Source organism: Hypomesus nipponensis, chromosome 24, assembly GCF_054491055.1.
Source record: "Hypomesus nipponensis isolate SF chromosome 24, ASM5449105v1, whole genome shotgun sequence".
Lineage (NCBI taxonomy): Eukaryota > Metazoa > Chordata > Actinopteri > Osmeriformes > Osmeridae > Hypomesus > Hypomesus nipponensis.
In genome coordinates this window covers 5,177,501-5,199,737 of record NC_140384.1, presented here as the reverse complement: position 1 = coordinate 5,199,737, position 22,237 = coordinate 5,177,501, and the positions used below count along the sequence as shown (strand labels likewise).

Sequence of the window (22,237 nt, the reverse complement as noted above, 5' to 3'; positions counted from 1 at the left end):
TCGTAGTGATACGGAAAGCCAGGACGCTTCCGGGTTACTGAGACAACCGACGATCAGGAATTTTTAAAGACACAGTCACACACTATCCACATCGACAATAATGAAACACGTTCTCACCAGCATTGTATTAATACAAAATAGATTTCAGTCCTTTAATCGACGTATTAGACACTAATATTAACTACATAGAGGTTATACCCAATGTGCTCTGAGCATTTGTTATGCATGGCTTTATTCCGAAAATTTAAATCGAAAACATTCTGTGTTAAAGCCTATTCTTGAGAAGAAAGCAGGTGGCATTGAATGAAAAATGCTCCCCACAAATAACGAAAATGTTTATGTCGGTGTGTGCTCAATCTCCTTATTTACCCTATTTACCTTATCTGTGCTTATTCTTTAACAAATTAAATTGAGACTTTGTGATGCCATACAATGCCTGCCTAAATGTCCCCTTGACTGATGTCTCTTATGAGTGAGATATCTGTGCACAATGAGTGCTCATGGATTTGTCATCCGTTTGTTTGAAGAGGTAGACTAAAAACGTCCTCCTAGTATAAATGTCTTTGTGATGGGCTTAGGGTGAGGAAACATACATTAACATTTTCTTACTGTCTTGTGTTGAAAGATTATGACCCAGTTCACATTTGACAACGGATCCGGGGAAAGGAATCTCGCAGTATTCTCCTCAAAGACACCGCAGACATCCAGTATGTGGTTAGGTGGTTAAACTTAGCCAACTTGATTTGAGAGATGTTCACTATTGCTGTGAATGTATTCACCAGGTGTGATACGAAAGCATGCCATGAGGAGGAAACCAATGTAAGAGCTGTGATTTGTATGCAAACAGATCAGAAATATTGTTTTGACGCAAACTGGATACACAGAAAACAAAACTATTGTAAAAGTAGGAGAACATAAAGCATGTTTAATTCAAAATAATGTCTCATCGCATGAAAAATACAGCACGCCCCCCACTCCCCCTCCCCAGTGAAAATGGTTACAAATAGAAAACAGTGTTGTAAATGTTCTCAGTGAACTTAAGTTTGACTGCGACAACATAACCAGTTGCCACGTTGTAAAAAGCCGAAATCAAAATACCACAAAACAGATTCTGAAGCTACTTTTGTGCAAGCAGGGGAAAATATGCTGACACCAATGCCTGTATACAAGTTTCTTGAAAACATCAACATCCTAGTGATCAGTCCCTAGAAATATCTTCCCCTTGATAGGCAAACGAACCGTCTGCGATCCAAGACAGACAGTTTGTGAAACCCACCCAACACGTCTACAAACACACGTGCACACCCACGTGCACGCGCAAACAAGCTAGCGTCGGGTGACGGGGGGGGGGGGGGGGATCCGTTTTGATGGCAGTGACATGCTCCGGTTCCGTCAGGGCTGTGCGGGGGCTGGAGAGGGGCCGGGCGATTCAGGACTGGGGTGGAAGTATGTTCTCTGGAGCTCCTCCAGCAGGACCTTCTCCTCTTCCTCCAGGGCTGTGGGGTCCTGCATCTCCCACCTGGAACACACACACACACACACAGATGTTAGTTTTTTTTTTTTTTTTTTTACTCATCCTCCCTCATATCACCGTCCTATTGTTGGAGTGTACAAATCACAACCCTGTCACTCTCTCTGGCAGAGCGCTCTCTACCAGGTTCAACACAGAGATCAAGTGGAGAATACCCTAATGCCCACATTCAGACAGCGCTCGCACACACCCACAGCAAGTGCTGGGGCACAGAGCCTCGACGCACACGCTCAGAAGCACTCATCTGGGAGTCTGCCTCGGCATTTGAGTGTGTGTATGTGTCAGATTCAGAGGTCTTCCTGTCAGACCTTGGGGTAGAACGCCGTGTTTTACAGACAAAAGCACCAGGCAGGAGGAGGGGCGGCTCCCGCGGGCCCCCGAAGATGCTCTTTACACACCGACACGGAAAAGTGGTGGAAAATGAGCAAGAAAAACACAAACCTCCCTCTCGCTCTTTCGCTCTCTCTTTCTCACTCTACCCATCTCTCTCTCTCCCGCCTCTCTCTCTCTCTCTATGTCTCTCTCTCTGTCTCTCTCTCTCTCTTTCTATGTTCAGAACTATGATATAACGTCAACAAGAACGGGCATATGGAGATTCATCCATAGAGCAGAAGAAACTGAAACCCTTTGAGGATGGTCAATCAGATGTTTCTATCTACAGAGAGAGGGAGAGACTGCAAGCCACGGGCAGAATCTTTGAACTGTCATGTCACACCGTCCAATGAGAACTCTATCCAACTGTAAATGATTGCATTTTCATTGCAATCTCTCTGTCTCCTTTCATTCCCTGCCTCACTCCCTTTTCTCTCCCTCTCTCTGCCTCTCGCCATGCTCTCCATATCTTCAAACGTGGCCCTATAGATGTATCGCAGATGAGTGCGAAAAGGAGTTTTGGCTATCATGCGATATACGTTCTCTGCATACAAAAGAGTGCGGCCCCATCCACGCAAGCACTTTGATGGAGTTTCAGCCACAGTCATTGTGTATATCTGGCCGAATCAGACATCCTCTTTCTCTTCCTCTCGCCGCACTGTCACCGTGGTAATTACCGTCTATACGGGGAGGATTTGTTTATGTAAATATGTGCGTTTGATGCATGGCTCCCTTCTCACATGTCTGCGCTCTCCTCCACGGCCCTTACTCTCCGTCACTCAGACTGTCTCCCCCACGCACCCCTGGCCTCCCCCTCTCTTAGGGTCTCCCTGAGAGGGCCAGAGGACTTTCACCGTCCAATGAGGGGAAGAGGGGGTGTGGGGGGGGGGGGTGTAGGGGGTGAGCGGAGGGAGGGGGGGTCGGGTAAAGTCATCCGATCCTCGTGACGGCTCTATCCAGCGTACACCACATAGCGAGGCGTTGCGGGTGGGGATGGGGACAGTGGGACTGAAGGAAGCAAAGGATCACAGCTGAGCCCAGGTCAATAAATATCTAATCACCTCCCTTTATCATACATGGTCAGTCATGATGCACAGGCCACAAAACAAACAACGGAAACACACAGAGAGAGAGAGAGAGAGAGAGAGAGAGAGAGAATAGCCCCATCATATTTACAAATGTCACCAACGTGGAAAATGGACAGAGAGAGGGAGGGATGGAGGAAGAGGGGAAAGATAAGGGGGGGGGTGGGGGCAGAGAGACAGACAGAGAGAGAGAGAGAGAGAGAGAGAGAGAGAGAGAGAGAGAGAGAGAGAGAGAGAGAGAGAGAGAGAGAGAGAGGGGGGAGCAGGGCAGGAAGGAGCGGTAAAGGTTTTTCAATGTTTAATTTTCAAATAGGATTAAGCAGAATGACATTTAGCTGAAGGTTACTTTCTGAGCAGACCGAGGCATTGTCTTAGCTGATATTGATATGCAGGAGGCGCACCGCTTGTCACTGGGACAAACACCCTTGATGAATGAGAAGCCTTTCCACAGGAAGGTGTTAAGTGCAAATCCGTAAAAAAAAAAGAGAGAGAGAGAGAGAGAGGATGTGGAATAGCGGGGCAACATTCACATATGCATCAACGCTACATGAACACCAGCTCATGTTACAAACATTGTTTGTTCACAGCACATGAAAAAGTAGTCTTCACAAAGTAGTGTTTTCATTTTTGAAAAAGATGTCTTGTACACACAGGCAGTAGGTCTACTTAGCTCTACTACTTAGCACACTAAAAATATAAGACTTATTTGTGTGTATCTCATTTCAGCAACTTCAACAAAACAAAGCCTTTTAGAAATGCCTAAGTAGGCTAAAGTTGACAATAACTTCACGGTATCCTCATTTTCGAAAGTTTCCTGTGGAAATTTACATCTTAATAAGTGGAGCCTTACCCTTTAATTCTTATGAGCTGGGCTCATTTCTCATGCATTAATACTGTACTTGCTGACTTGGCGGTTCCTCTGAATACAGAATAGGAGGACACACATATTAAGACTCATATATTTACAGGATTGATGTCACAGGAGATTGTCCCTGGGAGAGAAAAAAAGAAGATGGCTTAGAAGTATCTGAATGTGAACACAGTTGTAAGCCGTGTCTGTTGTTGCACAGCACAATGACTAACCCGAATGCCACATACACAGAACTGTATCACACCCCATCAACTTGAATAGATCTCATTTGCCGTTGAAATAAGGCTATGACAAAGAGAAAAATGAGCAACAGAGAGAGAGGGAGCGAGAGAGACAAAGGGAGAGGGAGAGAGTGGGAGAGAGAGGGGGAGGGAGAGAGACAAAGGGAGGGAGGGAGGGAGGGGAAGAGAGAGGGAGAGACCGAGAGAGAGAGAGAGATAGAGAGAGAGAAAGAGAGAGAGAGAGAGAGAGAGAGAGAGAGAGAGAGAGAGAGAGAGAGAGAGAGAGAGAAATAAAGGGGGAGAAAGAGAGAGAGGGGGATGTGGGGAGCTGTCAGTGGTGGGAGTGGTTTTCCTCAGAGTAGTGTGTTTGTGCTGTGTTGTGTGCCAGGCCAATCTGTGACAGGTACCTGTGTTTGTTTAAAAGGGTGTCTGTCAAACAAAGAGGCCTATGGGCCCCCAGACACTCTGCCAAATGAGGCTGACACATGGGCTAATCAGAGGCTTCACACATGCTAGAGGGGCCCAAGGATCCATCATAACCCAAATCTAAATATTTAAAGTGCTAAACTTTTCCAAAGGTCATGCCTTTCCAGGCATGCCCAGGGTGAGACGTGTCTGGGATAGGGAGCAGTCCTGAGCTAACCTGGGTTGGGCTAGGCTAGGCTAGGCTAGGTTAGGTTAGGCTGGGGTAGGATGTTGTGTGCTGTGCTGTGCTGTTTTAGGCCGAGAGGGCCAAGCGTTGGCCTCGTAATGAAGATGTCACACCGGGCTACAACACTACCGCGGCTCTTCCGCACGACACTGTTAGACAAGACTCGGCAGCCGTGACAACCAGAAAGGCTCCACACGGAATATCACTGTTCATCAAGTAACACAAATGTTCCGTTGACAGTGAAACACACGAGCGGTTTAGCCAGCAGGGGGGCAGGGGGGGAAGTCTCCCTGCAAACCTGCTTAAGTTGGAGTAACTGACAAGTTCACCAAGCATGGCGGAGGTCATCGCTCAACTCAATTTCCATCGAGAAGTCAACTCCGATTCAATTTGGACGTGTGCCTTTCCCCCAGCAGCGAACCGGAGGGAGATTGTAACTGACAAGCATCGGACAAGCACGCTGGATCTGAATATTGACAAGACGGAGACTTGACAGAAGGAATCACGCTCCGGGCAGAGACTCACGCCAGCGACAGAGATCCACTGTGTTGACCTTCTACTCCCCCATCTGTCCCACCCTCGAAGCCCTCGAACCCCACTCACCCCGCAGGTCACACTCTCTGATGGTGACCAACACAATCCAACTTACCATCCCAGAATAAACAGGATTCCACTGTCTCTACCTAAATTCATAGCAATGACAAGGACCTGTCTGACTAAGGACAGGAAGGAAGTTGGTTGGCATATCCAGTTATTATTAGATCAGAGGATACTGTCTGTTCTATTTCGGTTCATTCTGCGATGATCCACATGGTCAGGCCTGTGAAACAGTTCCACTGCGTCATTAACCCTTCTACCTCGATGAGTGACACACATCCCTACCGTGAGGCTGTCTCTCCTCATGCAAGACCCTCACTTTGTCTCTGTAGCCGCCCCAGCGCCCGCCAAGCACGCGTCCTTCCGACTCGAGGGCCGCCAAGAGAGGCGAGGGGGAGGAGCGTGATCAAACGTCCGCCGACAGATCCGGGAGCAACCTTTTGAAACGATGGGCGCTCACCACACACGTAAACACACACAGACGCGCGCGTGCGCGTGGGCAGACACCCGTGCACCCCCCCCCGCACAGAGAGGGGGCGCCTCACATCCACGCCACAGCTTTAAACTCCAAATCCCAGCTGTGAGGAGACCAGCACATCAGAGGACGCAGCCGAGACCAAAGGGTCTTCTCCAGATATAAACCCCTGGATCCCCTCCTTACGCTGGCGACACCCTAATGCCCAAACTACAGAAGGATGAAGAGAGGGAGGATGGAAGGAGGGAAGGGGATAGGGAGGGGATGATAGAGATATACAGTTGCGGAACATCACAGCAACAAAGTTCGGGGCCAGCAATCAGATAAGAGTTGGGCTCCCTTTGGTGCGGTTTCCATAGTTTCATGTGACTTTCCTGAGGTGAGATTTTACAAGAAACGGATGTCTTTCAAATGGCCATTATTAAAAAAAATATATATCAAATTGCATTCTCTGAAGTCCAGATAACTCTGGTATTTTAGTGAACATTTCAGGGTGTAGAAATCTTCCACGCTCAATCTTCTCGGACAGTACAAGTCTGAGTACATTTTGCAGCGGCCTAATTAATAAATAATTGATGGCAGGCTATACATTAATGGAGACATTTCCATATTAATATGTTTGCCTGAGTCCAAATGTATTTGTCTAGCAGACAAGGAAGTAGCAATTACACTCGTATCAACACTGTTGGAATTCCATACATGATTACTCAAGGTGTTCTGGATCACAGGACTCACTCTGGACACAAACACACACACACACACACACACAAAACAGCAAGTGCTGATATATGTACAGTATGCATGTAAAAATGCATAAAAAAATAACGGTGATCGCTGGAGTTGAGCAGTTGACTCCGGCGCGCGCAGAGTGGATCTGGACTGTGAGGCAGGGGCAGGGTGACAGCTGGCTGGCAGCAGGCTGGCAGCGGGGTGGCAGCAGCGCGACACGTCTCTTCCGTGTCAGGCTGCGTGACTCAGGCTCTTGTTAGGGGCCTCGGCCCGGGCTCCTGCCATGGCGCCTCGCACGGAAATAGCTACCCAAGAGGGGAGGGGCTGGGAGCTCAAGACCTCTTTACTGGAGCTAAATCATTACCCCTCAGTCAGCCGCCCGCGCTGCGCCTCGCCAGAGCCTGACAACCTCTCACGCGGCGGGGCTGAGCGTCTCCTTCCACAGCCATCAATTAGCTCGCTCTCTCCCTGCAGGAGCAACCCACGGCCGCCTCTTCTCATAACCCAAACAAATGTTAAGCAGAGCGGGGCTGGTCGACCGGACATGCCTGGCAGGCCAAAAGATGTAAAACACCCGGTTTTAATGTTGTTTTAATGGCTGTATCAGTGAAGGTGTGTGCCCTACCTCTCTCCCTCTCTCCCTCTCTCTCTCTCTCTCTCTGTCTCTCTCCCTCTCTCTCTCTCTGTCTCTCTCCCTCTCTCCCTCTCTCCCTCTCTCCCTCTCTCCCTCTCGCTCCCTCCCTGGCTTCTTCCGGTAGATTTCCAGTAACGAGCAAGAGCAGCAAGACACCTGCTCAGGGCGGCAGCCAGCCTTCAGGTCCTGGGATCAAACAGCACCACACTGGCAATCTGTCATCTCCATCAGGACAGGCCACAGTCCACGGAAGAGGAGACGAGAGGAGCAGAGTGAAGCAGGTTTCGAGTTGACTACCACCATGGCCCGACGAGCACGCAAGCCCCTCAACCCGAGCCCCGGCACAGCCTACAGAACACGGGGTATACATAAAACATAGCCAGACTTCACCCATGAATTAATGAACAAAGATGATCCCGGTAAACACAGACAGCAACTTTAGCTTTTTCCCCCAACCCCTCACATGGTGAGTGTTCTCTCTCTCGTTCGCCTCCCGCCCCCCCCCCCCCCCCCCCCCCTCCGAACCAACAGCATGCGGAGGAACAAAAAACACATTCATCCCGATTTCACCTAGATATGCTCCCAGGAAATAGGCCATCACTTATTCAGCAGCTGCTCTTTGTCAGTTGTGCATATATAAACTATAAAACACACCCAAGACACACACAGAGGATTTGAGAGTACAGACTGACACAAAGCCTGCTCGGAGACATTGATACGGCAAAACTTTTTTCAAACCACCCCCCTAACCCCCCCACCCCCCCACCCACCCCAAATCATTATAATGCGCAATAGGAATAGTATATGCCAGTCTTCGAAGGAGGAAAGCAAATCTGTAGAGACCACGGCGGGGTCTTCAAAGCGAAAGTTAATAGTTCCTCTTTTCATCCGAGTGAGTGAGGCGGCCGGGCAAAGCTCCGTATCACTCCACGCGGGAGAGGGGCGTCTATGTAAATAGCGAGCCTCCATGGTCACAGTAATGACATTATTAGCTAATAGTCCCAGGCTGGCGTGAACCGATTAGCCCGCGAGGACATTGATCTTACCTGCGAGTGTGAACGCTCTTCCCAGGGGTGCGACCGCCCTCCCCTCCCGCCCGTTTGCCTCCACAGGCTGGGGGGGGGGGAGGGGTGGGGGGGGGGGAGGCTTTGGCCCATCTGATCACACACCCCTGTTCTTACCATTTCAAACAGCTCGTTTCCCCCCTATGCTAATGCCCGTTTTAGGAGGGGGTTGAGGAGATAAATAAGTCCTCGCTGTCGCCTCATTTAAAATCAAATGCCACCTAATTATAGCTGTATGTGTTTTCAAACACTCTGCATAATTTATTGTTCTGGCGCTTTTAATCTACAGATTCCTATCGGTAGACTGTATTTGCCTCCTTGGCTTATAATGAAATGATAATGCTCCCTCCCTCCAGCCGCCAGCAGAAGTGTAAAAGAGATAAGGGGGCCGGTGAAAAGCCTTTCAGAGACTCAGCTCACCTTGTAGGGATTTACTGCCGTGAGGGCCTATTGTCAAAGCATGAGAGCTGGCATGCCAACACACACACACAGACACACATTATTCAACACTCAACGCGCGTCACCTGGAATGAATAATGCACGCGTGTGCATGGAAACACACCAGCACACACACACACTCGGTCACTCTCGATGAGTCGGACTGCGTTTGATGACAGTGGACGTCCCAGACTGAGGAACACAGTAGCAGGTTTCGGAGCAGCACATGGTTGAACCGGTGGCTCTAAGCATGAGTTCCATGACCTTCACACATTCCCTTCACTCGCTGTTCTCTCTTTTACCAGGCTTAACGTGTCTATAGGTCTTCTGCATGGAAAAAAAAAACAAAAACAAATAACACCGCATCTAAACAGCACGCACAGGCACATAGGCACCACTTACACTTTTATCAATGAGCCAGAGTGAGTGAATGGGCCAGATGGCGTGTGCATACCTAACCAGGTGTCTGTTCCAGGGGAAAACAGGGAGGAACAAGGCCCCGGTAATGGATGGGAGGAGCATGCCGTTGAGCATCCACCACGAGGGCCTCTCCATCGCAGGAAGTCGATGTGGGCCGACAGGCCGCGGCTTAGCGCTTCAGACGGAGCCCCCCCCCCCCCCACTCTGCAGGCAGAACGGCAGGAGCTCAATACTGGGGGGTCCCTGTGCATACACACCCTGGGGTCCGGTGCCACGCTGCATGGTAATAAGCCGGGGTCTCAGAGATGCTCCAACTTAGATCTGAGGGCCCACTTCCTGTCAGGTTGAGAAACTGGAGGGCATTAGGACCCTTGCTGTAAAGTGAAAATGTGGGGAAAACCCACCAAATTATCCTTCTCTTAAACAGTAGGTCCAATGGACTTTGGTACAGTGGAATTGATGTCTTTCCATTTGATATTTAGGACAAATGTATATGATACAAAACGGCTGACAGGGGCTTGCTTATGTTAATGTCCACATTGCTTCAATGTTTATGTGTCTATAAATCAAATGTCATTTTGACGGATGGTTTTTCAAACCTAACCGGCTTTAAGATGGCATCCCTCTGAAGAACCGTGCAAAATGTCACCTTGATATGACTGAAAACTGACAATGCTCGCCATAGGAGAACATTTGAGTGAGGAACAGAATGGTTCAGTTTAAGAGGCCACTGCAAGTTGAACCCTTCTGTTCCTCCCTCAAAACTTTCCTTCTCAACCTTATTGGAAAGGAAAGAAAAAAGTGCAGATATTCAGCTTTTTCCAGACCTGTATATCTGGACAAAATGTCAGCTTTCTGGACAAGGCCCTTCATTAGGGTTCCTCTGTCAGGAGGCTTCTGGTCTTCTAGACAATCCTCCAGTTGTCAAACATAGCAACGATTCAACTGAAGTCTTTATTTGAGCCTGTCGCGACACACTGAGTATCTCTGTAGTGAGACTGTGAGCCACTGCAAAGCAAGCCAGGTACACCACAGTGGCTAGCTGCCTGGAGTCTAGCTGCATGGTCATAAGTGTCATGTTTTACTCCGAGGGGAATCCTACTCATAAATAGCCAGAACTATTGTGTTTAGTAGATAGGACCATGCTTCATATAGCCAACGTATTGGATTTCTTACATCTCGCCTGTGAAAGTTGTGTTTATATCGATATCGTGAGACTGCATTGGCCACTGTATAAAGGTCCATTCACATTAGTCACTCGGTGCACACAAACAAAATATGACAGTGTATGTTGCTGCTTCCTAAAGTGTAGCATCTATAACCTGGGGGCTTTTGGTTCAAATCCTGTTGCATGCAGAGATTTACATTTCTGCAGGTTGAAATGTGCTTTTACGGTTCCTTTGCCAAGAGCCATTTTGATGAGGGATCCACCATTGATGCTTGCGGCTATATTTTTCATTATTTATTTTTTAAGATGTTAACTATTGAAGAACAACATTTGTCCACAGTACCTTCCTTGACCATCTAGCCGCTTCATAGCAAAATCAATAGAGATTTGTTACAATGACTGCAACTCTGGCCCTCTGAATGAAGGAAAATACAAGTTGGCAGGGTTGAACCAATCACCACCTTTAACAGATGGGTTCCCGACGGAGAAAGAGGGAGGATATTGCCATTGAGCATTCCAAATGTCAAGGCAACTGGAAATCTGACATGCAATTACGTAACGATTATTGCAAAGTTTGCTGGGGTTTGGCTGAAGTCTAATATGCTGGCGATGGCCATAGGGGTTCATTAGAGAACGCGGGCTGCCGTCGAAGGCTCCGATTTCACCTCTGATCCCCGCTAATTTGATTTAGACCTGCGATTGGTGGGGAGAAGATGAGATGCAAGCCGCCTGGCTCAGAGGCGTGTTTTAGACAGAGGCATACATCACTGTTGCTCTCGTTCCAACCTACACATGTCCAAGCAGCGCTAATCTATTCTGAGCCACGGCAACCGAGGCCTCGACTATTCATATTCCTTGAGTTGATTTTTGATGGGGTGGATTACCGAGTCGTTTCCCGCGGTGGATCGAATGCGAGGCGGCAATGGAAGAAGAATCGAGGTGTGGGTTGTGTGTGTCTTGGGCCCATGTCCTGTCCTCCTCCCCTCCTGCACTCCCCTGTGCTCCTGACCTCATTATTTATCCTCAAGACCCCTGCAGGGAGTCACAGCAACAGTCCCAGATTCTCTTTCTTTCCCCGTGTTCCTTTATTAAAGCCACCTCACTTTACCTCTCTCTCTTTCTCTCTCTCTTTCTCTCTCGTTCTCTCGTTCTCTCTCTCTCTCTTTTTCTCTCTGTAAATCGCTCTTGGTTAGCTCTAATTCCCATCTCCCCTCGCCTCTCTTTTCTCACATCCTCCCTCTTACCATATCTGTCCCTCCCTCCCTCCTTCCACCAGCCTCTACCTCCTTCTCTCCTTCTGGCTCTCTCCTTCCCCTGTATCCCTCCATCGCTCATACCTCTCTCTCTCTCTCTCATTAGGTCAGAGTGTGGTGATTTGTCAGAGTGGCGGTGTTGATTAATTGGCCGAAGGCGCCCCTATATTTGGGGCCTGTCAGTGGGGCTCCAGAGTGCCAGGGCCGCCCCACTGAGTTCCTCCACCACCCAGGTGGCCCCATTTGGGCTAAATGAGCTGTGAAGGGTCCCCGACTCTGCCCGCCCACCCTGCTGTAAAAAACCCTACACACATACACACACACACACAGACAGACGCACACAGACGTGGTACACTCACACACACAAAAGCATCCACAAGCAGGCAGAAACGTGCACGCATACACACATACACACACACACACACACAACCTAGTCCTTCCTGCTACGCACCCCTGCGTTCCCACATGATTTGTCACACTCCATCAATAGACAATAAGTTACTGCCACTCTGGCCTGTCAATGGGCCTGTCTTCACCAGGCCCCTACTCTGTCTGATAGCCTGGGGGATGGATGTCTGTATGGGGGTGTGTGTGTGTGTGTGTGTGTGTGTGGGGACGATGTGTGGATGTGTGAGGATTTTGTGCATGAGAAACAGAGAGAGAGATACAGAAAGAGATAAGACATAGATACAGAGATAGAGAGAGAGAGAGCAGGAGAGATAGAAGGATACATATACAAGAGATGGGGGGAATAGACACACTACTCTGTATGCAAGTTCTTCCCAGGCCTTTTGTCGGGTCCATGAACCTGGAAGGCCAACTGTGGCAATGGGGCGGTGTGTGTGTGTGCGCAGGTGTCTGAGTGTGTGTGTGTGTGTCCAGGTTGTACAGTTCAGCCAATTACCTGGCCTTGAAGTCAAAGTCAGATTGTGTGCATGAATGCATGTTAATATGTCTGTCCTCTACGCAAAATGACTCTTTTTACCGGGACAGAGACCTTGGTGAGCAAGACACCTACACCCCCCCCCCCCCCTTCCCCCTCCCCCCGCCCCCACCACCACCAACACTGATAGATTGTGACGATGGGCAACAGAGGGGGAGAGATTGAGTCCCTGAATCCCTCGTACAGCCAACCGGCAACACAGCCAGACAAGCTGGCTGGCTGGCTGCTGCCGTGTTTAAGCACAGCCACCCACAGTGGCGTCCAGTTTGAGAGTTACCTCATCAAAGCCGTCCTTCACAGACCCACTTCGATACTTCCGCTCTCCAATCTGACAGACGGAGGGCAGGAGCTGACAGTGATGACAGAATAACGACCGCCGCCGGCTTGCAGGGCACCAGAAGGGGTCACCCGCACGATCCCAGCCGCGGGCTTCACTTCACGTTCGAAAGCAGGAATAAATACAACCTCGTTCTCGGTGGGAACACGGCCTGCTCTCTACCGATGACCATGCATTATAATTATCTCCTCACTAATTACAGTCATTAACGAGCCGTTATTCCAGGGAGATGATCAGGCATGTGATAGGGACCTCCCCTCGTCGAATAGACAGCTGTTGCTGAGGACCTATGTGATAGACAGACAGCGTGGCGCACCGACATTAGGGCACAGCGTGAAATGAACACCAGAATGCATACAGCCATTACAATAACAATGGACATCGTCTTCTTGTTGTCGACTGCCAATCCCACTGTTGCCAGGCCCTCATATCACTGGTAATATGTGGTTGTCAGGCCAATTCATGCCAACTGGAGGCACTTTCACAAACGGTTTGCGCGTCCGCCTGTGTGGGCCGCGACGACACATGGCACACGCATGCGCACGCACACACACACACGCACGGGCACGCACGTAAAGTACATATGTCTGGATGCGAATGAGTGCATTAGAGCAGGCCTTTGGAAATCACATGGCGGCTATAAATTGTGAGGGGGCTGAGAAATGGAGCCTTTCCCATGCGTGTCTGTGCTCATATATTGAACCTAATTACAAACACCATACAGGTGATAAAAGTCTACCGGCCATCAATTGTGACAATCCATCCAAGAGACTCCAAAAACTGCCAATCAGAATTTATACATTCTCTCTCTCTCAAGAGGGATGATTTGAGAGAGAGAGAGAGAGAGAGAGAGAGAGAGAGAGAGAGAGTGTGTTTGAGATGTTGTGTGTGTGATATAAGTCCCATCCAGGACACCTGTGCCACAAAGAGTCATCAACAACGGCCATGAACTCCATGCAGGGATCCTGATTGGCTGGGACCAAACTGGAACACATCCGACTCGGGCAGGTATCCCAAAGGAGACGACCAATCCCGGGGCTCTGCCGCTCTCCCGCCCGGCTGGCCGGCGTGTCTCGCTGACAGAGCCGCCCGGCTGGCCGGAGACGGGGCGGAACGCGCCCGCCCGTGTTCTCACTCCTCGACGTCACGGCGCTTGGCTGGCGAACGAAAACAGCCCCGGGGGGGGGGGGGGGGAAATGCCTCCACTCGCGCTCTCCGCGGCTTTGTCTGCAGCACACCTGAGCTCACCCCTACACCCCCCCTCCGCACCCTGCACACCAGAGAGGGGTGGGGGGGGGGAGTGGGAGCCAGGGTGAAGCCAGGTGGAAAGGGAGGAAGAAAGAAGCGAATGAGAAATGAAGGGGAGGTGATGAATTCTGTTGTCGGAGCCCATCCGCCCGCCGCCCCATGGTGCATTTCATCTCTTCACCTTTATGCCTAATTGATGGAGTGAAAATCAATCATTGAGTGTGAACACTGAGACCCCGGAGTCTGGAGAGAGTTATTGTGTTCTCCATGATCGAGGAGGGAGGATGGGGGTGGAACGTGATGCCGCCTTCTATCAGGGTGGAGCAAACCTCACATACCAACATGAGACACAACACTGTGGTGAGTGCACGGCGCTGCTTTAAGAGGATGTAAACAGGTACCACACACACACACACACGCATGATAGACAGCCACACACACACACAGACCGCACAAAGCCACACCTGGAATGCCACCAGTTGGGTGTCAGATGTGGAATTCTGAGAGGGAATGATAATCCATCAACTGGGTAAAAAGGGAATGTGTTTTCTATTAAAGGGATTACTCCAATACCAAAACACCCAGAGCACACAGGATGGTAAATTGATTTATGATCTCATAAGCCAGGGACAGTGTTGGGTTTTTGGATAAGCACTGGCTTTGTGTCACAAACAATTACTGTTTGCTACTTTCTCACCCAAGCCTGGTAAATAGGCCTGCCTTCCCCAGCGCAAGCCGATTGACTTCCCCCGGTTGGTACCCTTACTCCAACTCTGTTTGATTGATAGCTGCGTTCTACGAGGTGGAACTTTGTCTCTCTGTGTCATTGTGCTTGTTTTGATGGTGGTTGAATACCCTCTGTGGGAGACCTCACCCCTTTCCCTGTATCCCTGATTTGATGTTGGTTTTGGGGGGATCATGTTCCACTTCTATGTATAGGAACATCGTTACTCCCCCCCCCCCCCCTCTCCTACCCCCCCAGACACCACACGCCTACACACATACACACCTCCACCCCCCACACCTCCATACCCCACAAACAACCACACACACACTCTCCACCCAGTATGTCAGGAGCCCTGGGCTTCAAAGCTCCTCCGTCGCAATTGTTGTCTCAGTCGCCCATTACAAACACGCCGCTTTTAGAGAAAGCCTGTAATTGTAGGAAAAGTGTGGCGCAAATGGCTGTGTAACATTACGGTGGGCCTTTCTTCCTGGCGTCCCCCTGCACACCCGCGCTGAAAGCCCCTTCGCCAATTGAAGTTCTGCTTTCATCCGGCATAAAAGCTGTGTGCAACTGAGTAGTGGCTGAGAACACTCTCTCTCTCTTGCTATCTTTCGTTTTTTTCTTTTTTTCGTTTTTCTTTTTCTTCTTCTTTTTTTGTGTGTCCGTGCCTCTTTCCACGTGAGTGTGGACTCACAGAACCCACAGCGCCGAGGTCAGAAGTGCCTTTTTTTCCACCGGGACAATATCTCTATTTGACGCGAGGTCGAGTGACTTTTTTCTCTCCTTTTTTGGACCGTGGCGAAGTTCCATTTGAGATGATTCTCCCACTGCGACGGAGCAGTCAATTCCGCGGGCGCAGAAACAAACCTCCCCGCGAAAGAAAGGTCAAACTCTGAGCTTTCTCCCCGTTTGAAAACGTCAACATCACAGTGAGAGCACAAGAGCAGGTGCCGCGGCCACTTTTCCCGCCGCGGAGCGCGGCGGAACCCGAAGGGGAAGATCAATCCAAAGAACAGACCCCGCCGAGCGCTTTATTCCACGGCGGGCGTGTGAGCTTTGCGACGTTCATCTTCCTTGCCTTTGACCTCCTCCTCCTCCTCAGACCTGGGTTTCGTGTGCTTCCCCGTACACGCCGGGAATCGAACCCCCCCCCCCTCAAGGGTTCAAGAGCGGCGTTGCGTGACAGGATCAAATTCTCGGCGACGCGGCCTTCTGAGGCGGCGGCGTTTGTCTTTCCGCTCCGCGCCGCTGTCACCATATGTGCTGGCGCAAACTTGTTATCTTCACTCATGGAGAATGACTGGCAATGCAAATGAGAGATCCCAAACTCCCGGGTTTTCAAACGCCGCTGACGTGATCTCCTCTGACACATGTCCTATGTCACATGTGAAGGCGTCAGTGTGTGTGTGTGTGTGTGAGTGTGTGTGTGTGTGTCTACGGCAGAGCGAACAGGCTGCAGAGAGTGGCCACTGGGAAATCAAGGAGCACTTTGTCATGCATCCTTAAATGTGTGACACGGTGGTCCCGCGAGACCTCGCCTGATTGGTCCGTGAGGCGTCGGCAAGCAACGGGTGACGGATGGCCATGGGGGGGGGCGGGATGCGGGGGGGGGGGGGGGGCGAGGTTAGAGACACAGGACAGGATGATGACACCTCTGGGTGGCGCCCCTGTCACCAGCAGCTGGGAGCATGACGCCATGACGGCACACCGGGACCAATCAGCACACCCTAGCCTCGATCGCTAGCCAATCAGCATGTAGCAGGCCCTCGCTCTTGACTTCTCACGACAGAAAACGTACAAATGTATGCAAATGATGCGATGGGACAAATGACACCGTCAGCAAGCAAGGCCAAGCGTCAAGCAGACAAGTGGTTTGGCTGGTGTGAAAAACACACATACAGACACATTCTAATAACAGCGTATCCATTTAGCCGACATTTGTCCTCAAAGCAACATGCAGGGGGGATTTGAACCTGCAATTTCTTGATCTGCAGTTATATACTCTAACCCTGAGCTAAATACACCTGGGGAGGATGTACTGGGGTGGAGGGCAGGGACCCAGAGAGAGGGACAATGTGGAACAGGACCTTCACCTCCGTCACCTTCTGAAAACATATGATGCACTGCTGGTACATTACACAGTTACTGTTACACTGGGGCTGGACCCGAAATGAGGTCGACTGTATAATTTCTGAAGAAACAGAGAGGGAGGGAGAGGGAGAGAGAGAGACGGAAGAAGAGAGAGCGAGCAGAGAGAGAGAGAGAGAGAGAGAAAGCGAGAACGAGAGAGAGAGATAGAGAGATAGAGAGATAGAGAGAGAGAGAGAGAGAGAGAGAGAGAGAGAGAGAGAGAGAGATAGAGAAAGAGAGAGAGAGAGAGAGAGAGAGAGAGCTCAATTTCAATGGATCATCAGCGGCTCAGTGGAGAGGAGCACCAATCGAAACCCAACAGGAGGGCAGAGTTAATTACCAAACACGTCCCTCATATTTACACTGTCTTCATTAGCCCCTGGGAGCGAGGGGGGGGGGGGGGGGGCTGTGGGATGTCACACCACGGATTTCCACATCCATTTCTAAAAGGGAGGCGGGCAAGGAAGGGAGACAGAGAGGGTGTTCCCCTGTGCCCCGTTCCCCCAGCTAATAGACGCCCCCCCCCCCCCCCCCCCCCCTGCCCAGCCACAGACGGGGCGGTGAGGGGTTTGGGTGGGGGGGGCGGGGGTGGGGGTGGGGCAGTGGATTTGCGCTGGCACCGCAGTTTTGTCCAATTAATAGATTGCCAGTGTGTTGCGTATTTTGCATGACAAAGGAGGGTAATATTAAACTGCCATTCGTAATGAAAATGCACTTTGCAAATTAAAAAGTGCCGAAACCCTATTTTTTCTACCTCTTTAAGGAAATAAACAGTCCTTAACCAATTAAAGCGCATTGTAATAATTCCTTGATTTATTGCGGGTTGTTTAACTTTCAAAACTCGGCTAACCCGCATTAAGGTCACAATCCATCATGTCCTGGATGGAGAGTCGTGGACTAATGGCTGTTGTATTAGCTGCTTTTGATGATAGTATGAAAGAAGTATTAGCACTTGTCAACAAAACTGCTTACAACATAACATTAGCATGCATGAGCAGTGCTGCCTATTCATTATCTTGGCAGCTCCACACAGCCGGTTACAGCCTTATAAACCATTTTGTCGGCGGAGAGCAGGGAACGCACACTGTTTGGGTTTGTGATCGAGTGGCGACACGCAAGCCGGTGGCCCGCTCTCTGGTTGCAATGCAAACATAGGCATTGAGTAGACACCATCTGAGGAGAGAGAGAGAGAGAGAGAGAGAGAGCGCGAGAGCGAGAGCGAGAGCGAGAGCGAGAGCGAGAGAGAGAGAGAGAGAGAGACTAAGTATGTTTGGTCCTCTCCCAACAACCTGCGAGACATTGCTGGTCAGTTTCGCTACCTGACCTTACTCATCCACTGGCTGAACGAGGGAGGAAAAGAGAGGAACAGAGGGTGCCGTCATCAGAGAACAGGATAAGCACGAGAGAATAGGACACCGACATGTAGACAGACAGCAAGAGAGAGGGAGAGACTGAGAAAGAGCGAGACTGAGAAAGAGCGAGAGAGAGAGAGAGAGCGAGAGAGCGAGAGAGAGAGAGAGAGAGAGTGAGTCAGGGTGGAAGGGGGTTGGCTGGATGGCAGGGAAGCGCGGCTGTGACATTTGCCTCAACAAATGGGCTCCCTGGCCCTCGCCGAAGCACCACCAGCCCCCTCCGCCAGCCAAGAATGCACTTAGCTCCAGCGGAGTAAATGACTCGGCCTGTTTTGACTTCTACCATTACCCTCCAGCCTGATAGCAGCCGCAGCCCCCGAGGGGCCTCTTGTTGGAACCCGGGGAACTCGGCGTGCTCCAACATCCCTGGCCCCTGTTCCAGAGGCTCTGTTTGGGATAGACCCCCACCCCACCACCCCCCGGTCTGCCAGGCTAACAAAGGACGTGCCTTCAACATGGATCCAGCCTCTGTTCCCCCCCGCCTCTAGCCTCGAACCTCTAACCCCAACCCCCCCGCCCCCATGTCCAGACACCCTGTGTCTGGCGTCTGGCGGGCGTGTGCACAGGCTACTGTTACACGGCTGATGCGGGGCGAAGGGGCCCACCCCCGGAGCTGGCACGCATGCTGGCACGCTGGCCACTCGACCACGGGCCTCGAGGTGGAAGGCAAAAAAAAAACCCCGACACCCTCCGTCTCCAATTCCTGACGGAAGACGTCTAAACGTGTTGTTCTTTTTCAGAGAACGTACAGCACAGTCAGGCTACTCGACGGGTCGCTTTCACAGCGCCGATCACACAGCTAGCCCGGGTGCACTGTACAAACCAGAGAATGGATCAGTGCAAGTGGTCTATTCAACCAAAGTAGCTGTCGTCTCTGTGGAATCCCGTTGAGGGCCACACACTGTGTTCCTCTACAGGGGCTGCAAACACAAATCCTCTCGACAATATAAACAAACACACTAGCGCCATACAGCCAATACCATAATCCCCTCCTGTGTCACTGTGCATTCTCGCTCACAAACACACACACACACACACACACACACAAACACACACAGCACCTGCGCTCGAAACCAACACAAACAAACAAGCATGTAAACACACGCACGGCGAACAGAGTGATCAAACTGAATGAGATTTGTTCGTATTGATCCTTTGAGCGGGGCCGGCGGTGGTGTTCTGCGTCTCCGTTCGGCGTCCCTCTCTGATCTACAGTGGCCCGCCCTCACCATGATCAAATCCCGGCCCTCGTGTCCCTCGCGTTATTATTCACGTGCGTTTCATTCCCAAACGGGCGCTCATTACCTCTGGCCCTCTGGGGCCACACGTTGAGCCAAAGTGCGGGGCGCTTTGACCCACACACGAGAGGGAGAGAGAGAGAGAGAGAGAGAGAGAGAGAAAGAGAGAAAGAGAGGGAGGGAGAGAGAGAGAGAGAGAGAGAGAGAGAGAGAGAGAGAGAGAGAGAGAGAGAGAGAGAGAGAGAGAGAGAGAGAGAGAGAGAGAGAGAGAGAGAGAGAGAGAGAGAGAGAGAGAGAGAGAGAGAGAGAGAGAGAGAGAGAGAGAGAGGGGGAAAGGGACAGGGACAGGAAAAGAGAGAGAGGGTGGCTATAGGTGTCAGGTCATGCGCTGAACAGTAGCCACAGCACCAATGTGCCTAACACGTGCACATGGACACACACACACACACACACATTTTACTGATGTACCCCTCTGGCATGTACAGGCATTGTAAATTTGTGTTAACATTCACTGGGCCTAATACTATGCTGAATTTAGGAATAAGGATTATCAGTCCGAACATTATAATTACATCGATTACAGTATGATACAGGGGATGATGGTTAGACACATGGAGAGTAGAGTACTTATTAATTCATGATTACAAAAGACTTATTTGATCACTCAGTCATGGGAACCTGATAAACTCCTACATTCACTGCAGCAGCTAATGACTGTGATTAGAGCTAACTGCTATATGTGTAATAAGGGGCCTGGCAATAGAGAAATCAACCCTTACACACAAGCTCCCTGCTCCAAGCAAGTGATTATTTCTTTTCCTCACAGTCAAACAAAGGATCTACCTCCCAGAACTGATATGTAGACATGCACGCACACACACACACACACACACGCACACACACACACACACACACACACACAAAAAGCAACGCGTTTGTGGCTCAGAAGCAACTTTTGTAAGATGAGTAGCAGTACAAGAAATATACAATTCTAACTGCAATGGAAATATTCTGGACTTGTTCTGTCAATACCATGGTAAAGAGATTCAGGACAGCCCTATTCTGTGAGCTTGGGAAAACAAATATTCTTATTCCAGTGATAACCTCTGTATACAGTGAGCTAAAGGATGACTTCAGACTGCCAAACTGAGAGATTAATTGTGATGTTTTTGTTTGCAAAACATCCATCAACAGTGGAATTCAAGCGCAAGCCATTACGGAAAAATAACTTAGCCACTGTCTGAGATCTTTCATCCATTTCATTCTATCGAACGCTGGCCATTTCACGAGCACATGGAAATAAACAAATCAGAAATCCGCAGCGTGCAGTTAGAAAACGAACTCAGACCGTGGGAGAACACAGAACTCGGCCTGAATAACTAAACACAGTCATTTCAATCAGTCCGTATTGAACCGAGCACTGCAAAGCAGCCATCATTGCAGTGTCCCACCATGGTGCTTCCCAGGCTGCCTAATCAACATGCTTTCATAGCTGACAGTTGCTAAGCTAGTGACCCCTCTGTGATGTTCCAGACTAGCCTTATTAGGCAGAGGAATTAAGACTCATTTAATACGGCGTGTCTACTCGAAGCCCGGCGTTTGAGACCGGGGGAGGGTGAGGCACCATATGCCAGACGGATGACTGACGCATCACACCCCGGTGACAACCGAGGGAGTGTACGCCCCGAGGGACAGTGAGTGTGTGGCTGTGCGTGGGTTGTCTGTGTGCGTGGTGTGTGTCGTGTGTGTACAGTTTGTGTACGTGTCGGGGTGTGTGTGTGTGTGTGTGACAGATGTTACAGCCTGCGGTCTGTACAGATGGCAGCTAGTGTTCAGCAGAGCACTTCACACACACTGATGCTGTACCTGGACACTGTTTAGAGGAAAGGACTTCTGCACGCACACACACACATACACACACTTCTCACTGCTGCCTTGCCGTCCCTACACACACCAGGGAGAGGCACAGGCACACACAAAAAACTTCACACATATGGCGCACGCACACAAAGGGAAACACACACACACACACACACACATCCGAAACAAGCAGCTGTCCATTAACTTCCCCGCTGGAAAACAGTAAAGAAAGTGTACGTTTGATTTCTGTCTCTTTTCCTCCCTCCATCCCTCCCTTCTCCTGGGCTCAGGTTTTCTCCTGGGGCCTTGCCTCAGGGGACTTGGCTTAGTGTAGACTGCCATCTTGTTGTCAGCTCTGCAATGACACACAGTGACACGTTTCCCATCTGACACACTGACAGTTGATCTGAGGGGAGGGGTAGCTTCTGATATCTGACTGTGACACTCACACACTTACAGAATCACACACACACTCTCACGCAAACACAAACAAATGCACTCACATGTAACACACCCACACACATACACACACAAACACATTGTTACGTATTCACAAACCCATCTGTAAAGGAACTGCACACAAACGTATATGGTCAGAGGTACCTATAGCACTATATCCCCAAACCCAATCTATACTGCTACGTTTAGACACTGGAAACATTACCATACCCCCAGCAGCTGAGGTAATTACATTACTAATCATGGCTGTGTTACACGATCCGCTAACTGTTTTTAATTTGAGTCCCCCCCCCCCCCCCGCCTCCCCCTCCCCCTCCCCTCCAAGCCCCATTCTAAAGCATCCATGACAGAGGTATTAGGGTGGTATTACTGC

At 50.2% G+C, this 22,237-nt stretch overlaps 1 protein-coding gene across 1 annotated transcript in view; it reads right to left on the bottom strand.

Moving 5' to 3' along the window:
- Positions 1 to 908: 908 nt before the first annotated feature.
- kiaa0825 (KIAA0825 ortholog) overlaps positions 909 to 22,237 on the bottom strand; it is a 92,033-nt gene continuing 70,704 nt past the window's right edge. Inside the window, exon 21 of the mRNA XM_084690463.1 lies at positions 909 to 1,519. Coding sequence (XP_084546589.1) covers positions 1,393 to 1,519 — 127 coding nt within the window. The 3' untranslated portion in view covers positions 909 to 1,392. The remainder of the gene's footprint in view (positions 1,520 to 22,237) is intronic.